We start from the raw sequence: 19,081 nt of genomic DNA on the forward strand, positions 1-19,081 counted from the left end.
TTTAACACGAAGACTGTTCTTCTGGCGTTTGACTGATAGGCATGGTCCCCCCAGTAGGAATGTGCTAACAAAAAACTCCCAGGCAGACGAACAAAGCCCACATCCACCCCAGAACAAGATCTGTGCAAGGCAGGGGCTGTTGCATGCCCGGCAGCGTGCGTTTCTCAGGGCTGGAAGTGCCACGGGATGCAAGCAGCGGAAGGGTTATGAGAGGCTGAGCACTCATCGGGTTCTTCCGAAGCCTTTAAACATTTCCCAGGGTAGCTGAACCGTGGCTGGCTTTGATTTTTGTGATATTAATTGTCTGACGTTTCTTATTGGTAAGGCTGCGTGGCTATGATATGTATAAGGTGCTAGATTTCTGTAAGACAGTCGGAGGAGTGAGGAAGGCAGGGACAGCAGGGGAAAACCAGCGTGAGCTCGGGGACTTAAGGGCTTGATCCTGCATATACACAGGGGATTGAGTTGTGGTTGCACGGGCAGCAGTGATCCTGGCTTTTCCAAAGTTTAGAATCATTTGTGTTGCAACTTGACTTTTCCTTGGATGAAGTTTGTGCGATTGTAATAAGTGTTTCGTCGCAGAGAGGGCGGGTGGCACTGTTTTGATCAGCATTTTTTGCTCTGTGCTTAACATGTGACACGTCACTTGGTAGGGCTTGTTGTTTTCAAAGGCTGTAGTGGCTCTTACTGGGTTTCCTTTCCTTGGCTTCTGAAAGGCAGCCTGTCAGGAGAGGAATTTATTTTGAAGGGAAAATTGATTCATGAAGTACTCGCGAAACAAACGTGTTTGTGGTGGTGCCTGTTGCTGCGTTTGGGTGTAGCAAGCGGTTACTTTGGAGCAGAAAGTGGAGAGAAATGATTTGCAGAATTTCTTAACTGCGGAGCTTGTGCTGTGCTTTAATTCTCCTTCCGACAGGGAGCATCGAAGGGTTCCCAGCTCTGCAATCCCAGAACATTGCAGGGCCGCGGGATTTCTGTACGCAGCGAGCGGTAGGTGAATTTCTCTCTTTAGCTTAACGCTCGCTTTCTCAGGACGCCAGCCCGCTTTGATTTTGCGCTGTGGGAGCTCGCTGAGCAGAGCGTGAGGCTGGCTCCTGCTCGTCTCCGGAGCGTGCGGTGCCGGAGCAGAGGGACCCCTGCAGCGGGGCCGTGCCGGCGGGAGGCAGCGCGCCTGGCAGAGGCAGCCCCGAGCCCAGCTCGCAGCAGGTAAGGGGGAGCGTGCCCCCCAAAAGGCCTCTCACCCTGTGCCGGGGGGAGGCAGGGAGCCAAGGAGGGGGTGCCGAGGATGTGCCAGCCAGCTGCTGCTTTCCCTTTTCACCTTTTAAGTTAGGCACAAGGTTTCTGAACCCGCGGAACTGGGTGCCTCTGCCGCTGGCACGTTCCCCTCCAGCCTTTTAACTGAACCTTAAATAGAGAAGGGGCGACGGGAGAGAGCTGCGCCCCTTTACCAGCTCCGTGCTGTCCGAATATCTCCCTGGGTGAAGGATTTTTTTTTTCTTTTACAAATTCCTTGTACCAAAATGCTGAAAGAAGTGCTGAAGGCTTGAATTTGATGTGGTTTCTTGCCCTTCCGTAATCTCGCTCGAAAGCTTTATCTTGGCTTTTTCAATCGCTTAACGCATGGTTTTGGTGCAGGCGGGAACACGCATCGGGGTTGTGTAACCCCGGGGGTAGCGGGTGGAAGACTTGCCCCGTTTCTACGCGAGCATAAAAGTCATTAGTTCTGGAATGTTTTTGTGTACATGTTTGCATACGTGCCCTTGGGTCCTTGCAGATATTTTTATTCGTGTGAGAAGATGCGTGCTTCTAACAGTAAGCTGGAAGCGAGGGAAGAGGCCGTCAGTGAATGCTAAGGATAAAATGGCTCTTAGCTGCTGAAAATGAGGTTAGGTGAGAAGCGCCGTTTGAGGGAAAATGAATCTATTTTGGAGAAAAAACAGAATGGTGTTGTTCCCCCCCCCCCTCCTTTTTGGTCTTGGGAAGACCAGCGGAGCAGAGAAACTTGTGAACGCCTGTTCTGTGCCTTGTTACCTGTTTTCAGGCTGTTCATTGCCTGAGTGTAGAAGTGCACAAGATCTTGCAGTGTTTCGGTTTTGTGGCGTTATTAGAGCGAGAAGACAAGTGTTATACAAGGGGGAGATTTCTGCAAGAAATTCCTGCTGACTCTTGTTGAAGTGCTGTGCATTTGTCGGTGTCTCTGAATGCTCCAGCTGACAGGCGCTTCTGCTGTGGGTTTTTAATCGCCTTACAGAGGAGCCGCACGTTCTCACTGTCCTCAGCGTGTGGTTCTGGCTGCCTAATTAAAAGATACCATCCTCCTTTTACGGAGACTTTTGGTTTCGAGAAAAATTCCGCTTCGTTTCCAAATGGCATTACAATCTTTTGCCTGCCTTCTCCCACTGGGTCTTTAATAGCTCCTGAAATTCCCCAGCTTGTAATCACTGCTGCAGCCAGATGGGGACTGGGTGGAACTCCCACTGCATCTGCGCCTGCCTTCGTTAATCTGCCAGAAGTATCTGACTTGCGTGGATTTTCATGTATGTATGTATTTCATGAGGTAGCGAGCCCTATCCAGCAACGAAGAGAATGCAGAGTCGGAGCTAACTGCTGCCTGGCGCCCTTCTGACTCCCCTGGTTTCTGGCGCGATGCTGACGGAGGAGGGAGAGCTGTCGAGGGTCGCTCATCCCAGCGAAAGCACGAGAAGCAGAGGCTGTAGTTCTGCTGCACTAACCTGCCCGTTGCAGATGTGGCTGAAGAGGTTCCCCCTGCTCATCCGCCTGCTTTTCAGCACTCCTGCTCGCCTGCTTCGTCGCCAGCCTCGTCTTTGCTCTGTGCAGTAATGGAAGGATCCGTGAGGACGGCGTGAGGTTTGGGTTTAGCTTTGCTGTTCCGCCACCCCCGTCCCACCCTCCTGGTGTGAAGCAGATCGTTTCGGAGATGCGGCGTAGAGCACGGCTGCACAAATAGCTGAATCGGAGCAGCTGAAGAGGGTGACGTGGGTGGCAAGGATCTGGGGGGGAAGAGGAGGAGGGAACGCGCAGGATCCTCCTGAATTGGTTCTGACCGTGCCAGAATAGTAACATGAAAGAGCTGCCTGAATTATTCAACATATCCCTGTTTTATTTGTGCCGCGGTTATTTAAGCTCTGCAGTAGCCAGCCAGGCTGGATGATACCTTAACGCCTCGACTTGACCGCAGTTGATGAGGGCAGCAGGGGGACAGCGTCCACGTGGGTCACGCTGCATAGCAGGTTGGGGGGCTCTCGGCTGTGGCGAAGGGGGCCGAGTTCTCCAGGTAGTGAAAGAAGATGGGTGTCTCCAGAGCGTGATTCCCTGCCTCCGAAGCTGCACGTAGGCATGGATGTGACTGCTGCTGGATGAGGCTTCACTTCCCACCTGCCTGCTGCGACCCATTCACATCCCGTGGCGGAGGCTCCCATGCTGTCCTTCTTCACCCACTTCTCTGGGAAGGAAAAAAAAAAAACACAACCAAAACCCAGCCTCATTAGCACAAATCTGCTCATGATCGGTGCAGCTCCTCTGGCTCCTCTGGCTCGTTTCTCCTGAAAAGGCTCCAGGACAGTAACTGTTAGTGTGTGCCCCAGGGTGCAGCCCCGTAAGGGGAGGGAAGGTGACCACGGCTGCCCAGGGGCCGAAGCGTGGTTCTGGAGGCTTGGAGGGAAGCTGCAACCTTTTGGTCTGGCCCAGCTGTTGGCAGAGTGTGTGTCTGTAGGTGCCAGAAGTTAGGTGCTGCAAATAATCGCTTTCTCCATCCGTGGTGTCTCATTAAGGCTTAGTGGAACTTAAGGCATTTTTGTCTCTGTCGGTCTTGTGTCCAGGTCGAGTTCTTTACCAACAGGACTTAGAGGTCTTTTTTCAGTCTGTTGGGAATCAGCACCTTCCAGAAGTGATCTTAAATGGCTCCCCAAACTATGAAAATTCATCTAACTTGCTCACTCCACAGGGCAGCTCTCTTCCTGGGTGCAAAAAGCGAGGTTACTCTGCTCAAAGAAGATTATTTTCCCCTGGCTTATATAAGTTCTAAAATAAGAAAATAAATCCCAGCCTTCTTGAGGATGAAACAGGTTTTCCAAACTCGGGAACGATCCCTTTTGAAGTAGACATTGCTCAGTTAGTTGTCAGAACTGCCTCCAGATGGGAAATCTCAGCTGTGACAAAAGGGCAGCGGTTTAAGGCCGTGCCTCTGCCTTTATCAGAAGGTGGCTCGCAGTTATGCTGGGTATGGCGACAGCTGGTGCGCGGAGAAGTTGTGGGTTTTTGTTCTGCACCCCGCAGTGGGACACGTGGACCTTTCAGCACGAGCCCCGTGGCTCTTCCTCCTTGTCCAGTGTCAATGTAGAAAGAAGCTCAGCCTGGCAGACAGGACACTTCTATAGATAACAAACAGTATTTGTATTTTTAATTGCTACTTTAATAGCTTTTCCTAGGCATAGCGTGGTGCAAGCTAGTATCTTTTTCTAACGATGGTTGTCCCCAGTGCCCTCCCTTCGTGCTTTCACATCGCCCGTTGGGCGTCCCGGCCCTGGGGAGAGCCTGGCTGGGGCTGCTCAGGCTCACGCAGGGGCCAGCAAGTTCCTGGGTCACGGACTGGGGCTCTGATTGTAGATGTTCCTTTGTTGCTTCGGCTTGGCGTGTCTTGCGGTGGGTTTCTAGCCTTCTGCTCCCAAAGTTTTCCTTGAATCAGCAATGAGTGTAAGGTCTTTGGGGCGCAGGCCAGAAGTGGCGCATCGTCTCCATTTAAGCCTGCGACAAACCCTTCTGTCTCTTCACCGGAGTCAGGATTTTGCATGTAATTTTGTTAATGTTCATGAAGCACTGTGTAGTTCTCCGTGTAAATAGTAACTCAAAGTATTATTCATCCTCCGCTCGAGAAGCTTAAATTCTAAGCAGCGCCTGCTCGTTCGGTCCTGTGATGCGAGAGCAGCTCCCACGGAAATCGGTGGGAGCCGTTTGTGTCTGCAGGGGCGGATAATCGGATCCGACGTGTCCGGGCCCAGAGGCAGCGAAGAGCCGCGGCGCTCTGCAGTGACGGCAGCCGCGAAGCCGCGTTCCCCCAGCTGCGGCCAGCGGTCGCGTCTCGGCAGAAGGGAGCAGCACGCGTTGCCCACGTGAGTGCCCCCAAGCCCTGCCCGTTCAAGGGCAGGTTTCACTCCCGCGTTGGTAACCTTCCTTCTGGAGAGGCCAGCGGAGAAACGTGAGCAGCCTCCTCGCTGCTCTTGCCCTCCCGTACCCCAAATGTCCAGGAGCTGCAGGGAGGAAGAATTACGGTTTTCTCACGGGATGGCTGTGGTTCATGGTTTTCACAAAGTCAGAGCATCTGGGATGTAAAGCCAGGAGACAGACGCTGAATATACTTGATAAAACCTCTTTATTTCATCAAATGATACCATTTATGCGTGAGTTGGCAAGTCTGCAAATTGAAGAGAAGCCTCAGACACTGCAAATAAATTCTTGCACTCATTAAAAAAAAAAAGAGATGTAGGCTGAGCACTGCCTTGGGAACCAGCGGTGCCAGATTCTTCTGTCTTGTTCTCTCAATCCGGTGCTGGCCGTGGGCGTGCTGTTTTACATCTGCCAGGCTTTAACGGGGACATTACCTAACGTGCGAAGGGGCTGTGGAGGTCAGAAGGCTGCCTTTTCTGTGCGTAATCCTATAACGCAGGCTTTTCATCTCACCTGTCATTGGAACGTTAAACTGCCATGTAACAAAATTAGGACGTCTTTAAAACAAAACTTTTCAGCCTGCTTGGTGAGGGCTGGCCTTTATCGAGCTGCGTTCAGCAGAGAAATAGCGAGTCGTGGTAGCTGTTCCTGCGCTGCCTGAGCTCTGGTCTAAGAGGAGGAGACTTGGCTGGGGAGTGCTGCAAATGGCCGACAACTGCAGAGCAGGTCCCATCTGAACGGTCCAGCCTTCAGCCTTAACATTTCGTGTGTTTTAAGGAGGCAAGCAGGTGGGATTTCGATGCCTCGCTCACCATCGAGCCTCGTCAGCACTGGCGGTGTCGCTGCTGCGGTGTTGGTCCCTGCAGAGGTTTGGGCAGCAGTGTTTGTGCGGAGCTCAAGCTTGTAGCACGCGGGGAGGACTCTTGCAAGACAACCTGGAAGGTTAGCTTGAAAATCTAACTAATTTGCATTTTTTCTCATTTTATCTAAACTCAACAATGGTGGTGTTTTTGTTTTTTTTCTTCCCTCTTTGAGAAAGAAAGAAATGGGAAACCTAAGGGCTGTAACGCTTGAGCATCCGCCGTTATACTGACATGTGATTTCTGGCTTGTGTGCAAGAAGTTTATTCAATCAGGCTGTTGGCATTTTCCAGGAGGCTTGATGTATAAAATGTAAACAGGAAAAAAAGTGAAATCTGATATGGCTTTTACTGGAACACTTGTTGGAGAGTTGAGCGTGGCTTTCTTGTGACAGTGAGTGACTGGTATTGAGTAGACGTCTGCTGGACCTAAGGCATCAAGGTGTTAGCTAGGTTAGGAGGCTTTTTTTTTATATACTTGCATCCCCTTATTTGCTTTATTCCACAATTGAAGTGGATTCTAGCTTTTTTGTTGGTTAAATAGTTGTTTTCCCTTATTTTCTTCCTGGATTCCCGCAATACCTTTCCAATTTGAGAAAACAACCGCAATTTCCCTTTACATAACATCAAAACTCAAAATCTACTTGCAAACCCCTTTTAGAAGCAGTTTTGGTGGGTGGATGAGGAAAGGAGTTGCTGGTTGAAGAGAGGCAAACAAGGAAACAATTATAACACAATTCCAGCACGGTTAGCAAAACAGGCTGTGCCTTTGTCAGAAAATGCCGTGCTGGTCAGCAGGGTTTGTCTCGCTGAATGTGGAGGGTTTGCGGGTTTGGGTTTTTTTCCCTTACTCTTTCAAAAAAGAAAGAAAAAAAAAAACACACAACAAAAACCAAGCCAAAAAAACAAACCCCAACCAACTGGAGGTGGGGGATTCTCTTGACAGGACCAAGGCTTTGTAGATTGTTCGACGATTCGTTTGCTTGCGGGCGGCTCTCGCTCCGGTTGTCGGTGACATCTGTCCTGCGGACGCCCGTCCTCTCCGGGCAGGGCTGAGGGCTTGTGGCTGCCTGGCTGCGTGTGAGTGCCGGGGGGGTTTGGGTGTCTGCCCGGCCGCCGTGACCAACGGCGGGTTCCCAGTGTGTGTCTCCCGAAACACGCCCCCTCCTTTGCTGTTGCTTTCCTTAACCTGCTGTGTTGCAGAATCCCCCGAGGTCCTGTTCAGCAGCCCCTCGAGGATCGGATCTTCACTCCGACCGTCTCCGCTGTGTACAGCACTGTGAGTATCTGCGCGGGGCCCTGTCCGCCTCCTGTCGCTTTGGTAGGCAGCGTGCTTTCCGAACACAAGGGAATTATCTGTGTTTTTAAAAAAAAAAGTCCACGTTTTTTCACCTCCTAAAATAAATGACGGTGGACAAGGACCATTTTTCTTGCATGTCAGTAGGAAGGCAAAATGTCTTTAGGATTTTGGGGTCCATTCCTCTTCTGTTAAGTGTCTAGTTGTATTTAGCAGATATAAGGGTGAGGTTGCCTAAACTGAGTTACACTTGAATGAAAATGTTACTGGATACGTTTTCAGCCTGTTGGCTCCATCTTCTCTGCCTTCTGCTTCTTGAAGACTGTCCTGTTGGAGTGTGGTAGCGGCTGCGCGTTTCTACGAGTATCTTATCAGAAAAACAATCAAGAAGAGATTTGTTTTTCACATTAAATGTTCCATTTAAAGTTACACAGAGAAAGGAATGTTTTGAGAGTAGACTGAATATCTGGGATAGGTGCTTTTGGCTCACTGTCCTACGTGTTTGTTTATAAAGCTTGATTATCGAGGAAATTTAGCTTAGAAATGTAGTGATGTTTATTTGTGAGCATATGATACCATTTTCCTTTTATTCATTTCTTTTTTTTTTTTCAAATGGTAATAGCTGGAAGCCCGGTGTTATTTATAAGCTTTGCTAAATCAGCGCAGCCATGGGAAAGCAGTGTTTTGCTTTTCTGGTGGGATACTGCAAATATTTTTAATGCCAAAAACCACTTTTAAGCTGCTCTTTTAATTATTTGGAAAACAGGAAGAAAAGCTGTAGATGCGAGAAACTCACTGTGTTTCGTGCGGTTAACATAAGCTGCTTACAGGAAAACAGAAGCTGCCGCACAAGGCTTTCTCCTTCCCCTCGTTCTCCTCAGTGACCAGCGAGGGGTTCTCGGCTCCGGGTCCTCCGCGAGGACCTTTGGCCCTGTCCTCTTCGGGCTGCGGGGACGAGCTCGGTGCCGGCCTCTGCCACCCGTCTGCCCGGGGCCAGGCCGAGCCCCGCAGGGCCTGGGGACAGACCCCCGCAGGTGAGCAGGAGAGGCCGGGTGCGGCTCGGAGGAGGGTTCCCGGCTCCGAGGCCCGTGCCCTCTCCAGCAGGCTCGAGCTGCCGACTGCTTTTTGGCCTTCGCTAGCGCCTCGCGGGCGCTCTGTGCTCGATACCGGAACCAAACCCACGTGCCTGTGCGTGTGCGTAACGTGTGTGAACCGGCCGAAAGCGCAGGCCATAAACGTGCAAACGCTGGTAATAAATCGCTCCGTATTATCCTTTATATGCCCCGCACAACACTTAAAAACCACTTTAAAAATATCTGAATCCCATTTTGGGGAAAAAAGATTTATTTTTTCAGTTCTTTCCTCTGTGAAGATATAATTCAGTTGCCTGTGGGAAAATATGACTGTAAAAATTTAAATTGATGTAAAATATAAAAGTAACTGTGAAGAATGACCTAAAATAGCTTTTCGGCGTGGAAAAATATCACTCCTTATATGTTACAAGAATAGAAGCCACGGCTGGGAATATCTTGGTTTATGCTTCAAGAAAACACGAGTTTGAAAGAAAATTCCCTGTTTTAGGGAAAGGAGAGAAATTTCGCAGCTATGTTCCGTTTGAGCTTTTATTTGCAGCCCTTGGCAGGTTGCAAATCTCAAGTAAGTCCTAGAAAAGCTGAATTAGGCTGGAGGAGGCACATGGTCAGAGGTATTCAAGAAATTCATTCATCACAGCTCTCTGCACTTGATTTCATGAGTAACGCTGTCATGAATTTCAGGTCTGGGTTTGCAACATCGGTTATTTTCAGTTGAATTTATGTATATACATGGCATGTTACAAAAGTCCTGTAACACAGAGGTATGCACGGGCAGCACCTTTTATACCCAGAAACGCTTTTTAACTTCCACATTTTGTGGCTCGGCCACCGTATGTGGTTTCTGCGCAGTTCTCGGCGCGGGGATTTGGCGGCGCACCGCTGCTTTCGGAGCCCATCTGGTGCCTGATGCCACGCAGTGGCTCTGGGCTGACGCGGTGCTCTTCTGGCCCGTTCTGTGCATCGTGCGTGGGATGGGAGGACGAGTCATTGAAGATAAGGGCAGCCCACAGACGAAACTGCTATTTTTAGGCAGATAAAAATGAGAAGTAATTCAGTTATCCCTTCCGTGCCTGTGTAGATTTCCCTTCCATGCGCGTGTAGTACCAGGACCTCACTGCCGTTCGTGAGCTCTTTTTTCCAAAACTGTGCTGCTTGCCAAAAAAGGGGAATGGAAAATCTCAAGGCTTTCACTATATGCCCCAGTAATATTCCCCGAAATACTACCAGAGGAGCACGTTTTCCTGGAGGGCAGAGGGCAGCGGGGAGGAGCAGGCCAGGCGAGGTTTGTCAGGTGCAGTGTCGGAGAACTCGGAGATGCTCAAAACTCTCAACAAAATGTTGGTAGCACCTCTTTTCCAATGAAATTGTACTGATGCTAGAAAGAAAAACACCTTATCTTGCGAGCTGTTATCTTCATTTATTTTTTATAGTATAATGTAGAAAATCCTGGTACTGGGCAGGGTTTTTTGTGTTGTTTTTTTTTTCTTGAAATCCAGCAGTAGAATTGTTTTAAAGCAGATCATCCTCAGAAATACTTGTCTCAGTGAATTAAGCTCATAGTAGTAAGTTCCCCTCATCAATAATGGAGAATGCTGCATCATAAGAGCTACTTTTGAACCTAAAGATTTGGGTTTCTTCCTCTAAGCAGCTTCCTTCCTGGTGCTTCCGAACCCCGTATGCTGCAGGGAGTTATGGCACTTACTCCTACCTCTGCTCTAAGGTCCCAAACCTGTGGACTCCAGAAAGCGGAATGGCAGAAGACTGAAATTTTGTTTCTGTCGTAAAACGTTTCCATGGCTAAATCTGGTTGTTTTGGCTTGGAGTTTGGGGGGAAACACATTGCTGTATAACAGAAAGGGAACTTGTAGCAACGGTGATCTTAAATGTCATAGGCCACCCTGCGTGGCTGCACCCGGGGTCCTGGGGACTGATTTCTGTTGGAAATGAAATGAATATGGACTAACGATTAGAAGCAGACGTGCTCTTCAAATTCGGCATGAGGCACGAGCTGGGGATGAGCTGAGAAAACAGCTGAGTTAGTGGGCACCCAGCGCTCCCACCAACAAGCTGCTGGGGCAGACGACGGCGGAGGTTGGTCCCTGCCTCGGTAACACGCTGAAGCTCGGTCCAAAAGTACTTCGGGATAAACTTCTGTAAGCTGACTCCTGGATGTGAGCTGATTGGAAGTGTTAGTTCGATGTACCTGTGGCTTTGGAGAGGAGCGCCTGTCCGTTGCTTGGCTGTAGGCTTGAGCAGCTTCTGCAGCGTTGCTAGATCCAACGTCGGCTTAAGTTTTCTGTATTAACTGCAGCCTCTTTGGAGCAGCATCGTGTCATTGCCCAAGGTGTCAAGGAACCCACTTGCCCCAAACTTTCCACTACAGTATGAGAATGGTATCATCTTCTGTTGGTGGCAGCCAGCTGTACAGCAGCCTGTCTCTGCAGACAGAAAAGCCCTGAATGCTGCCGTGCTCAGGGAGCGCGCTGCGCGGGGAGTGCTGCTTCCTTGAGAAGCCCAGGCTGAGTTGCCAGGTGGGTTATTCATGCCTGGTGCTGATGTGAACGCCTGCAGTTGTTCAGGAAGGGAGAAAAATCCAGCACTGTGAAGGAGGCTGAATTCAGGTGCTAGGTAAGGTTTGTCTCCCTCGCTTGGGTGCCCCTTTGGTTGCTTGTCTGCCCCGGGAGCCCGCTGCTAATTTCACACCCCGCAGAGGTGCTGTGGTTCGCCCCGTGTCCTTTAAAGGGATATTCCTGCGCAGGAGAGAATCCCATAGAAAAGAGATTACAGAGGATTAACTGCTCCAGCCTCCGTGTGCCGACCTGGGCCAGGAGGCCGCCCCGTTCCGTGCCCGGCCGCGGAGGAGGGATGCTCAGTTCCTTGGGTGCCGACAGCACTTCTTGGGGGCTGGTTGCACCGGCTCAAGCAAATAGGTTGGATGCTGGAAGCAAAGAGTTTGTCTGAGTCTGAACTTTTTTTTTTTATAAATCTGGGGAAAAGAGCGGTAGTTAATGATAAACGATTGTTGTATCGTGACAAGGCAGTCCCCGTAATCTAGGGGTGTTTGTAGTGTGCCCCATCCATTCTGGTCTTACCTGAGGGTTTCCTGGATGTGACAATGTACCTGAAATTATGTACGTAGAGAGAGAAAAATAATCCAAAACTGGTGAAAATTTGTGCTGAAAACAAAAGATTTAAACCCAAAAGGAAAAGAGAGAGTTCCAGCCTGAGCTTTACTTCGTTTCATTTTTATTTCTTTTAAAACATAGGATTAAGGCTTCTGAAAAATTAAAGTTATAGATAGCCTCATATTACTCAGTAAAGGAAAACAGGAAGTGATGCCCCAGCGAATGAATATGTAATTTGTGTATCCACCTTTAGGAAAATAACTTCATCTATGGATTTAAGAAGGATATTTGCTTCCGCAATAATCTCAGACCGAGTTTGTTTTGCAGAATCCCACTTGATAAACAGAAAACCAAACCCCAGGCACTGTGGTGTCAGGCACCCCAGAACAGAAGGAATGCACTCATACACTCTACATTTCCCCCCCTCCCCCCCCCCCCCGCCCCCCACCTTTAGTTACTGAATGAACACAGAAATTCAGCAAGTTCATCTTTTTACTACATTTCGCGTTTCCTACAGCTCCCTTGCTGCAGCTGGCCGGGAGGACGCGGCTCCTGCCCGCGCTGGAAGCGCAGCCCACCACCTCTGTGCGTGCACGACGCCAGGCCCGGTGAGCTTAGCGGTAGGAAGTGCTCGCAGGTCAGTGGTAGCCTCCCATCAGACACTGTCCCAGGGTGTTGCTGCCCAGGTATCATAATGGCATGGTTTTTGATCGTTTTGTTACCGTAATTAGGCTTTCAAGCGATCTTTATAGGTCCAGACCCGTGCCTGTAGCGTATCTGCTACTTGTCTGCTGTTTGATTCCACGAGGGTGTTTCGCGGCCCATCGCTCAAGCAGCTGCACAGCTTTCTTTTTGGTTTGGCTTCCAAGTCTCATGCTCAGTTCAGAAGAGCATTCCTGCAGACTTTAATTAACCTCCAACCTCGGTTATTTGCATGCAGCTGCTTTAATATCCGAGGAGGGCTGTTGAATGCTCACGCTGTCCCGGGATGTTTACTTACCGGTGCCCCCGTCCCCCTCATCAGACATCCGTGAGGATTTGCACTGCCTGCTTTGTGACGAAGGGCCAGGTACGCGTGCTGTTGGAGATCAGAGGATTTCGGGTGGCTCTGGCCTTAGGTGCAGTAGTGTGAGCACTTGTAAGCGCAGGGAGATGAGAGCTGACGGCGTTTGAAGCACCACAGCTGTCGCAAAGTAAGCTCTGCTTCTTCACAAGTGCACAGCGGCGTTCAAGGAGACATCTTGGGGATGGGCTCGAGCTGCCGGTGGGGCTGCTTGTGTGAATGATTTCCTTACGGTCTGTGTTGCCTTTGCTTCCATATCCCACCCTTAACTGCATTTTTCCAATATCCGTCTTGTTACGTAGTCACTTTTAAGCACTGACTTGTGCTCTGTTGACATGACGAGTCCTTCAAGGCTGTCTTAGGTGTCACGTAAGGGATTTTGGTTTTCCTGGGGACAGAACGTGGATGGTTTTGTGATGCTCTCTGTAGCGCTGGTTTTGATTCAGCTGACGGAGGCTGTTGCTCACGCACCTGCCTGTCTGTGTCAGCCAAAACTGAGATGATTCCTCTCTGGGGAAGGGAAGGATCCAGCTGGGGACGGAGGACGAGGTGCTCTTCCTCAACCCGCCCTTTTCTCTGATGGGCGCAGGGCTGCTGTAAATCTCCCCCACTGAATGCTTCTGGGCTGCTTCCAAGCCTCGAGAAATTGCACATTATCATTCTTGTTGATGGTGCAGCTGTTTTAGTGTTTTAGGTACTGTTAAAAAAAAAAAAAAAAAAAAAGGCATTGATATTTGGAATATAATATGGCTTGGAAAAGCGTTCGGTTGAACTCTGTGACTTCTGCTCTCGTGCTGTGCTGTCTTGGAGCTTGGTGCTAACGCTCAGCAGAGATGGAGGCAGCACTTTTCTGCCTTTCCTGGTACATCTGCTGCTAGCTGAGGCTGGGCAGCGTGCATGCGTGTGAGAGGTGCACACACAATTACCCACGCAGCGTCAACGTCCCCTCCTGAGCATTGCCTGTGGCGTGCTTTTACGTGCCTGGAACTAAACAAGTGCTTTTCAACAAGCAAAGCACAGGTCTGAGAAGCCGGTGGATGAGCGAGTCAGGGACTTCCACACCGTGAACATTAACCAAATCCACAGAAACTTGCGTTGAACCGCTGCGAGTGTGACGCCCAATGGCTATGTGATTCTTTCTTTTGCTTTGATTCTCCCTTTCTTGCTGTAGTGACTGTATAACCTACGTATTAAATATTTCCATCAGGGAGATAGCACAGTGGAGCAAGTACATGTGCCATGAACGTATTCTCCAACATCTTGCTTAGTGTGTTTCAGTTAGTAGTTTTGATCGAGATAGCAGATAAGTGTATACAAGAATTACGTTGGTATTTCATTCTTTGCTGGCGGCACACCCTTCAGATGACGAGGCCTCTGGGGGCAGTCCTTTATAACCTTTTGGAGGGAAGTATGTGGATTTTTCCCTTATTTTGTCTTTTGGGTCACTGGTAATGTGTATCCCTTTGCAAAAGCACAGTATTGTTCGATATGGCGATAATGGAAGATCAGAAAATTGCAGGCCTGGAGTCGAAGGGATGTTGCAAAGCAAGGCCACAGCAGTGAAGCTCATGCAGTTCCTACGCATCTTCCCCAGTGACTCTAGCTGGTGCTCTTGGTTTTTGATCCTTCCTGAATCACATATAGAGTTAACTAACTTGTACAGAATTTCACTTAATAACAATAATAAAATAATAATATGCTGCTAGCTGCTTTCTTAAAAAGATTACAGTATCAAAGATTGGATTACTAATGTTATGTTTTTACTAACAGTTTATCTCCACACAGGTAACACAAGTAGCAAGACAGCCGGGTCCTCCTGCCCCATCCCCTTACACTGCACATGAAATAAATAAGGGACACCCAAATCTTGCTGCAACGCCACCGGGACATGCATCGTCCCCAGGGCTTTCACAGGTAAGAGCTGGCATTGGAGCAGAACGTTCCCAGCCGCCCTCTTTTCCTCTTGTCTGATTCTCAGCTTTGCTGCTCAAATTCGACAAATCTGTCCTGTCTGTAACCAATACATAAAACTCAATTGATGAACGACATCTTTATGTGGCTCAAACCTCACAGTGACTCAGGTAGCACTCCAGTTTATTAGCCATCAGTTCATTGTTGATTCTTTAACAGAAACTAGAAGCGACTTGAAAAATTACAGGAAATAATCATTGATGAGGAATGTGCATCACTGTAGGGTTTGGCTGCTTTGAGGCACGGCCTGACTTACATCTTGAACTCCATAGCAGTCCCGGATGCCTTCTCTGTTAGGGGTTTTCCATTTCAAACGTTCTGTACAGGTTGCCACAATTTTGTAATTCTTCTAGGAAGTGGGACAGTAAAATGAATTGCAAAAATGAATGCTAATAAAAGAAATGAGACAAAGGACTGATTACAAAATGTATGGAGGAAGAGATAAATAGAAATTACAATAAAAAAGGGAGAAATAGCGTTTAGTAAGATATGTGAAATAAATTGGTCTCTTTGTAGTCTTTATTAGATGAATATTCTATAGGGTTGACGCGAGAGTGGAAAAGCTTACTTTTTAAAGGGAAGGGGTAAAACAGGCAATGGGGACGCGGAAAGAGAGGGGAGATGAAAGATAAGGGATTGTGGAAAGTGGGATGTGTAAAAGTATTAATGTTTGAGGTGGAGGAAAGCCCTATGTTTCACTTGTGCTCATTTAATTTATACCTCTTTGAGTAAATGGAGCAAAGGCAGCAGACGGGAGCAGGTCGGTTGCTCAGAAATGCAGCTGTGTTCGGAGCAAGGTGTCAGCAGGGGCCACAGCAAGGTGGTGGTAACGGCTTCAGGCATCCTGCAGCACTGGGAGAAAGCAAGCTTTCTGTTCTTCCTGCCAGCCTCTTTAATTTGGATGAAATATTAAACTCTACGTGACCTTTTTGGCCGTGAGATGTGTGAAAACAAATGAGGTCACGTAAGGAGCACTTCACCTTAATGCCACGCATTGTAGATAAAGCTTGGCGATGCGTGTTTGACAGCGCTCGGTGGGAAAACTGGAAACCTGTGGTCGTGTTTGAAAACGTGCAAATGCTCATCCTTTATGAAGTGAGAAATTAGAGATAGAAGTATCTATTCCGGGTCACAAGTAGCTTGCAGGCACCAGTCAGTGGTCTCTGAGCAGTTCCTTGCGCTCTCGCTGCGTGGCTGTTGGTAATAAAATCTCTGTTTTGAGGACTGAGGCTCACCTAGCAAAGAGGGAGGATGCAGCAGCGTTGTAGAGCAAACCCTAATCTGTTGTCTGGCTTGTGTCATGTATCAAGAAATTCATTCCTGGTAGACCTTGTCAACAAAGGGAAGCTAATCATGTGGTAGATAAGAGGGGAAGAAAGAGAACGTTCCAGGCAGCCTCTTAAAAAGAAAATTCTAATCAAGGTTTTTTTCTTCCCTTAATATTTTCCTGTTGAGTCAGTGTGTACGTAGACAGCGGGCTCTGTGCCAAATCACCAGTCCAGGCAGCCGGGAAAATGCTCGTTTCCTGTTCTGCTGGCTCTTATCGTCTTGGAAATGAGCGTCAGATTGTGTCACTCCGGTGTTGCTGGTAGGAGCAGTTTGACCTTACGTCCTCCGTGTCAGCTGAGGATCCTCGAGGGCTGTAGGGGGTTATTTGTCCTCTGACAGTATGGGGCAGGCCCCGCGTGCTGAGTGAGAGGAAGCAAAAGCAAAATCAAAGTTATAATCCAGGCCCTGGCTGTGAGTGAAGCACCAGTCATTGCGTTCTGCAGGGACTCCGGAGGAACGAGGTATTTTGATTCAGTTGCCTGAGGTCTGGACAATTTTTTTCCCTAAGTGACAGGGGAAAACTATCTACAGCTACAAAGCTGGGATTCGGTAGCAAAATAGGAAAAATAGTGGTTTCTGTTCACTTGCAGAATGGGATTGCCTCTGACCAGGTGCTTTCACTGTTGTGGGTTCCCATCAGTTAACCCTCACATTTGCACTGGAAGTGATGGTAAAGAATGAAAATGGAAGGCCCTGTACCTGGGGCAGTTCCACCAGTAAGGCTTAAAGGGGGTTTGAGTCTCTTGAAATAAGCAGTTAAAGTGTAACCTGTTCCCAGAGAAAGTTTTCTGTACCCTTGAACTCTTAGAGGTTTGGGTTAACTTAAGGTTGTGGTGTTAGTTTTGTTGTTGTTGGGTGGGTTCTCTTCGTTTCTTTTTGTTTTGCTTTTAACCCTAGAATTCTGAATATTCTTACCTATACCTCACCTCACTTTGACCCCTGTCAAATGCTGAGTATCAATATTTTATTATGGTAACAAATTCTCCAGTTTAGCAGGGTGTTAGATGCAAGTGTTAGCTTTTTATTGCATCTATCATTTTTCTCCTGTGGGTTTCATTGAAAGCCCTCTTGTGCTTGCATTAAGAAATGAGGTGAGTGGAAGTCTCCTGTTTCCAAACCGCTTTTTGGGGGAAATTCTACAATGACTTCATTTATTTGTTTTCATTTGGATAAACAAAGTCCTTTAAATTTCTCATCACATGTGAGTTTTTTCCATGCCGTAATTGTTCTGTTCATCTGTTTGGCCCCCTTGAATCCTGCTATTTCCCTTTTGATATAAAGGGACCAGAGCTGACGTGGTGCTCTGATGAATGGTTTATTACTGATTTCTGTAACAGCAATGTGGCATTTCAAAGCACTGCGTATCGTAACAACCCATGCTGTGTTCATGATGGAGCACTGAGCAAAGGTCGTCTGCTTTTGTCCAGTTGTGCCTAACGTGCGTGTTCTTGATTTGAGAGAGTAACTAAAAAGATAAGGAAGAGACCGCTCCATTTGAGTTAGAATCCGATTAAGGGGTCGTTGTATTCTCCCCAGAACCATGACTCAATGAACATTCTTAAAACCGAGTCTTTTCAGGGTAGGGACTGGTGTTTAGTCAGCAGTGAATGAAAATATATACACATGGTTTTGGGCTTCAGACATTACTACAGTCTAAAAACCTTTTTGGCAGAGTGATAGCACACGTGTTACTTGTGTGGCCCCAAATCGCTCTGATTGCTGACTGTCAGTGCAGTGCTCTGCAAAGAGATCGGCCCCTCACTCGTGTCTGGTATCTCAGCATCCCTCCTTTGGGGCTTGGAGCTGCTGCTACGTTCTTCAAGTGGGGATCTTCCAGAAGCAGTAATGTGGAGGGGAGCAGAAGGTTAATAAATGCTGCATTTCCGCAAATTTCTACCCGTGGCATACGTCTGAACCTCCTTCCTCCTTCGGCTTTGTGGCTTGAAGTACTAGGCAGGTGACTGGGATTGAGGGATGGCCACAGGCAGCAGAGCGGGGGTATCTTCTGTTCCAGCCATCTAGACGTGAGGCGTAAGGAGCGGTCCCCTTGCTGTTCTGACGGCTGTAAAGCTGTTCCAGTAAGTCTGGGTGGTGGGAGATAGGTAATGCCTTAAAATGCTGGTGAGTGATACAAGGAGCTGCTGTTCTGTACAAAAAGATCCAGGCGGTGAGGCAGCGGGACCGCTCCACAGGGCTGAGACGAGGTTCCAGCGTGGTACTGGGCGTTCTGTGGGAGCCTTTGGGAAGCACGGCTAGGATGAGACAGGTCAGGAGGATGTACGGGGTATTTAGTGTCTTGTGGGAAGAAAAGTCAGGTGCAAATGTATGTTGTACCTTTGTAGCTGGCTTTCCTTTAACTTTATTTAAACAAACAGAAACAGATGTCTTGCGCAGTGCTTTGTGCTTTGGTGTTTTTCTCACTCATTCCTCTACCTTTTCCATTTAACATACCCAAAGCAGGAGAGAGGCTTGCTGTTAGGCTTCCTCTGAAGACTCTCATAATGATCAGCCTCTGGCACTTTGCTGCCCTTCAGAATTAGTTTCTGTAGCAAAACTAGACGAGCTTGTCGGCGATGAGACACAGTCCCACACCCCCTGTCTCTGCAGCAAGAGGCAGCGTTTCTGCTTCCCTCGGCCTTCCCAGATTCCAGGGCCTTGAAATCATGCTGCTCTCTGGAATGTGTTGAACTCCGCTAGCGTTTGGGAATGCACAGCACATGTTGCCGCAGTGATGTTATGGCCAGATGTGGCCCCACGTACGCAGAACTTCATATTTCTGTTCTTTGCACAGAGGGCCCCCCGTGCAGACTGGGAGAGGAGTGGCACATCTCCTCTGCCTCCTCTCTGGGCCTGCAGACTTCAGGAGGGACTGGAGACAATTCACTTTCTCAGCATGCAGAGAAAAGGAGGAATCGGTACAAAGGAGCAGATACGTTTCTCCCTGGGCATGGCTACCGGGGCGAGTTATGATGAGATCAGGTAGGGGAGATCGTGGGGTTGCAGAACGCAGGGCACTGCGGGGTTGCTGCTTGCCCAAGCTCTCTCATCCTGTGCTGGATGTGAGGTAGTCCAGTGCGAGTAGTGCAGGCAAAGAGCATTCACACGGGCAGTTAACACAAAGCAGCTGGGAAGCTGTAAATCCGGCCCCCGCTCCGGCTT

The 19,081-nt window shown here is 48.7% G+C and overlaps 1 protein-coding gene across 21 annotated transcripts in view; it reads left to right on the forward strand.

Annotated features, from left to right (window-relative positions):
* Positions 1-19,081, forward strand: part of EIF4G3 (eukaryotic translation initiation factor 4 gamma 3) — a 153,779-nt gene that overhangs the window by 38,018 nt on the left and 96,680 nt on the right. For 14 of the 21 annotated variants that reach the window (XM_080564324.1, XM_080564335.1, XM_080564339.1 and 11 more), the window contains exons 2-3: positions 7,247-7,322; positions 14,393-14,536. In XM_080564324.1, the coding sequence (XP_080420450.1) occupies positions 7,247-7,322; positions 14,393-14,536 (220 nt within the window). Of the gene's footprint in view, positions 1-7,246; positions 7,323-14,392; positions 14,537-16,243; positions 16,384-19,081 lie in introns of those variants that run through there. The other 7 variants (XM_080564344.1, XM_080564328.1, XM_080564329.1 and 4 more) reach the window with 3 other exon arrangements.

The sequence above is a fragment of the Anser brachyrhynchus genome (genome assembly GCF_964034855.1).
Source record: "Anser brachyrhynchus genome assembly, chromosome: 21".
NCBI lineage: Eukaryota > Metazoa > Chordata > Aves > Anseriformes > Anatidae > Anser > Anser brachyrhynchus.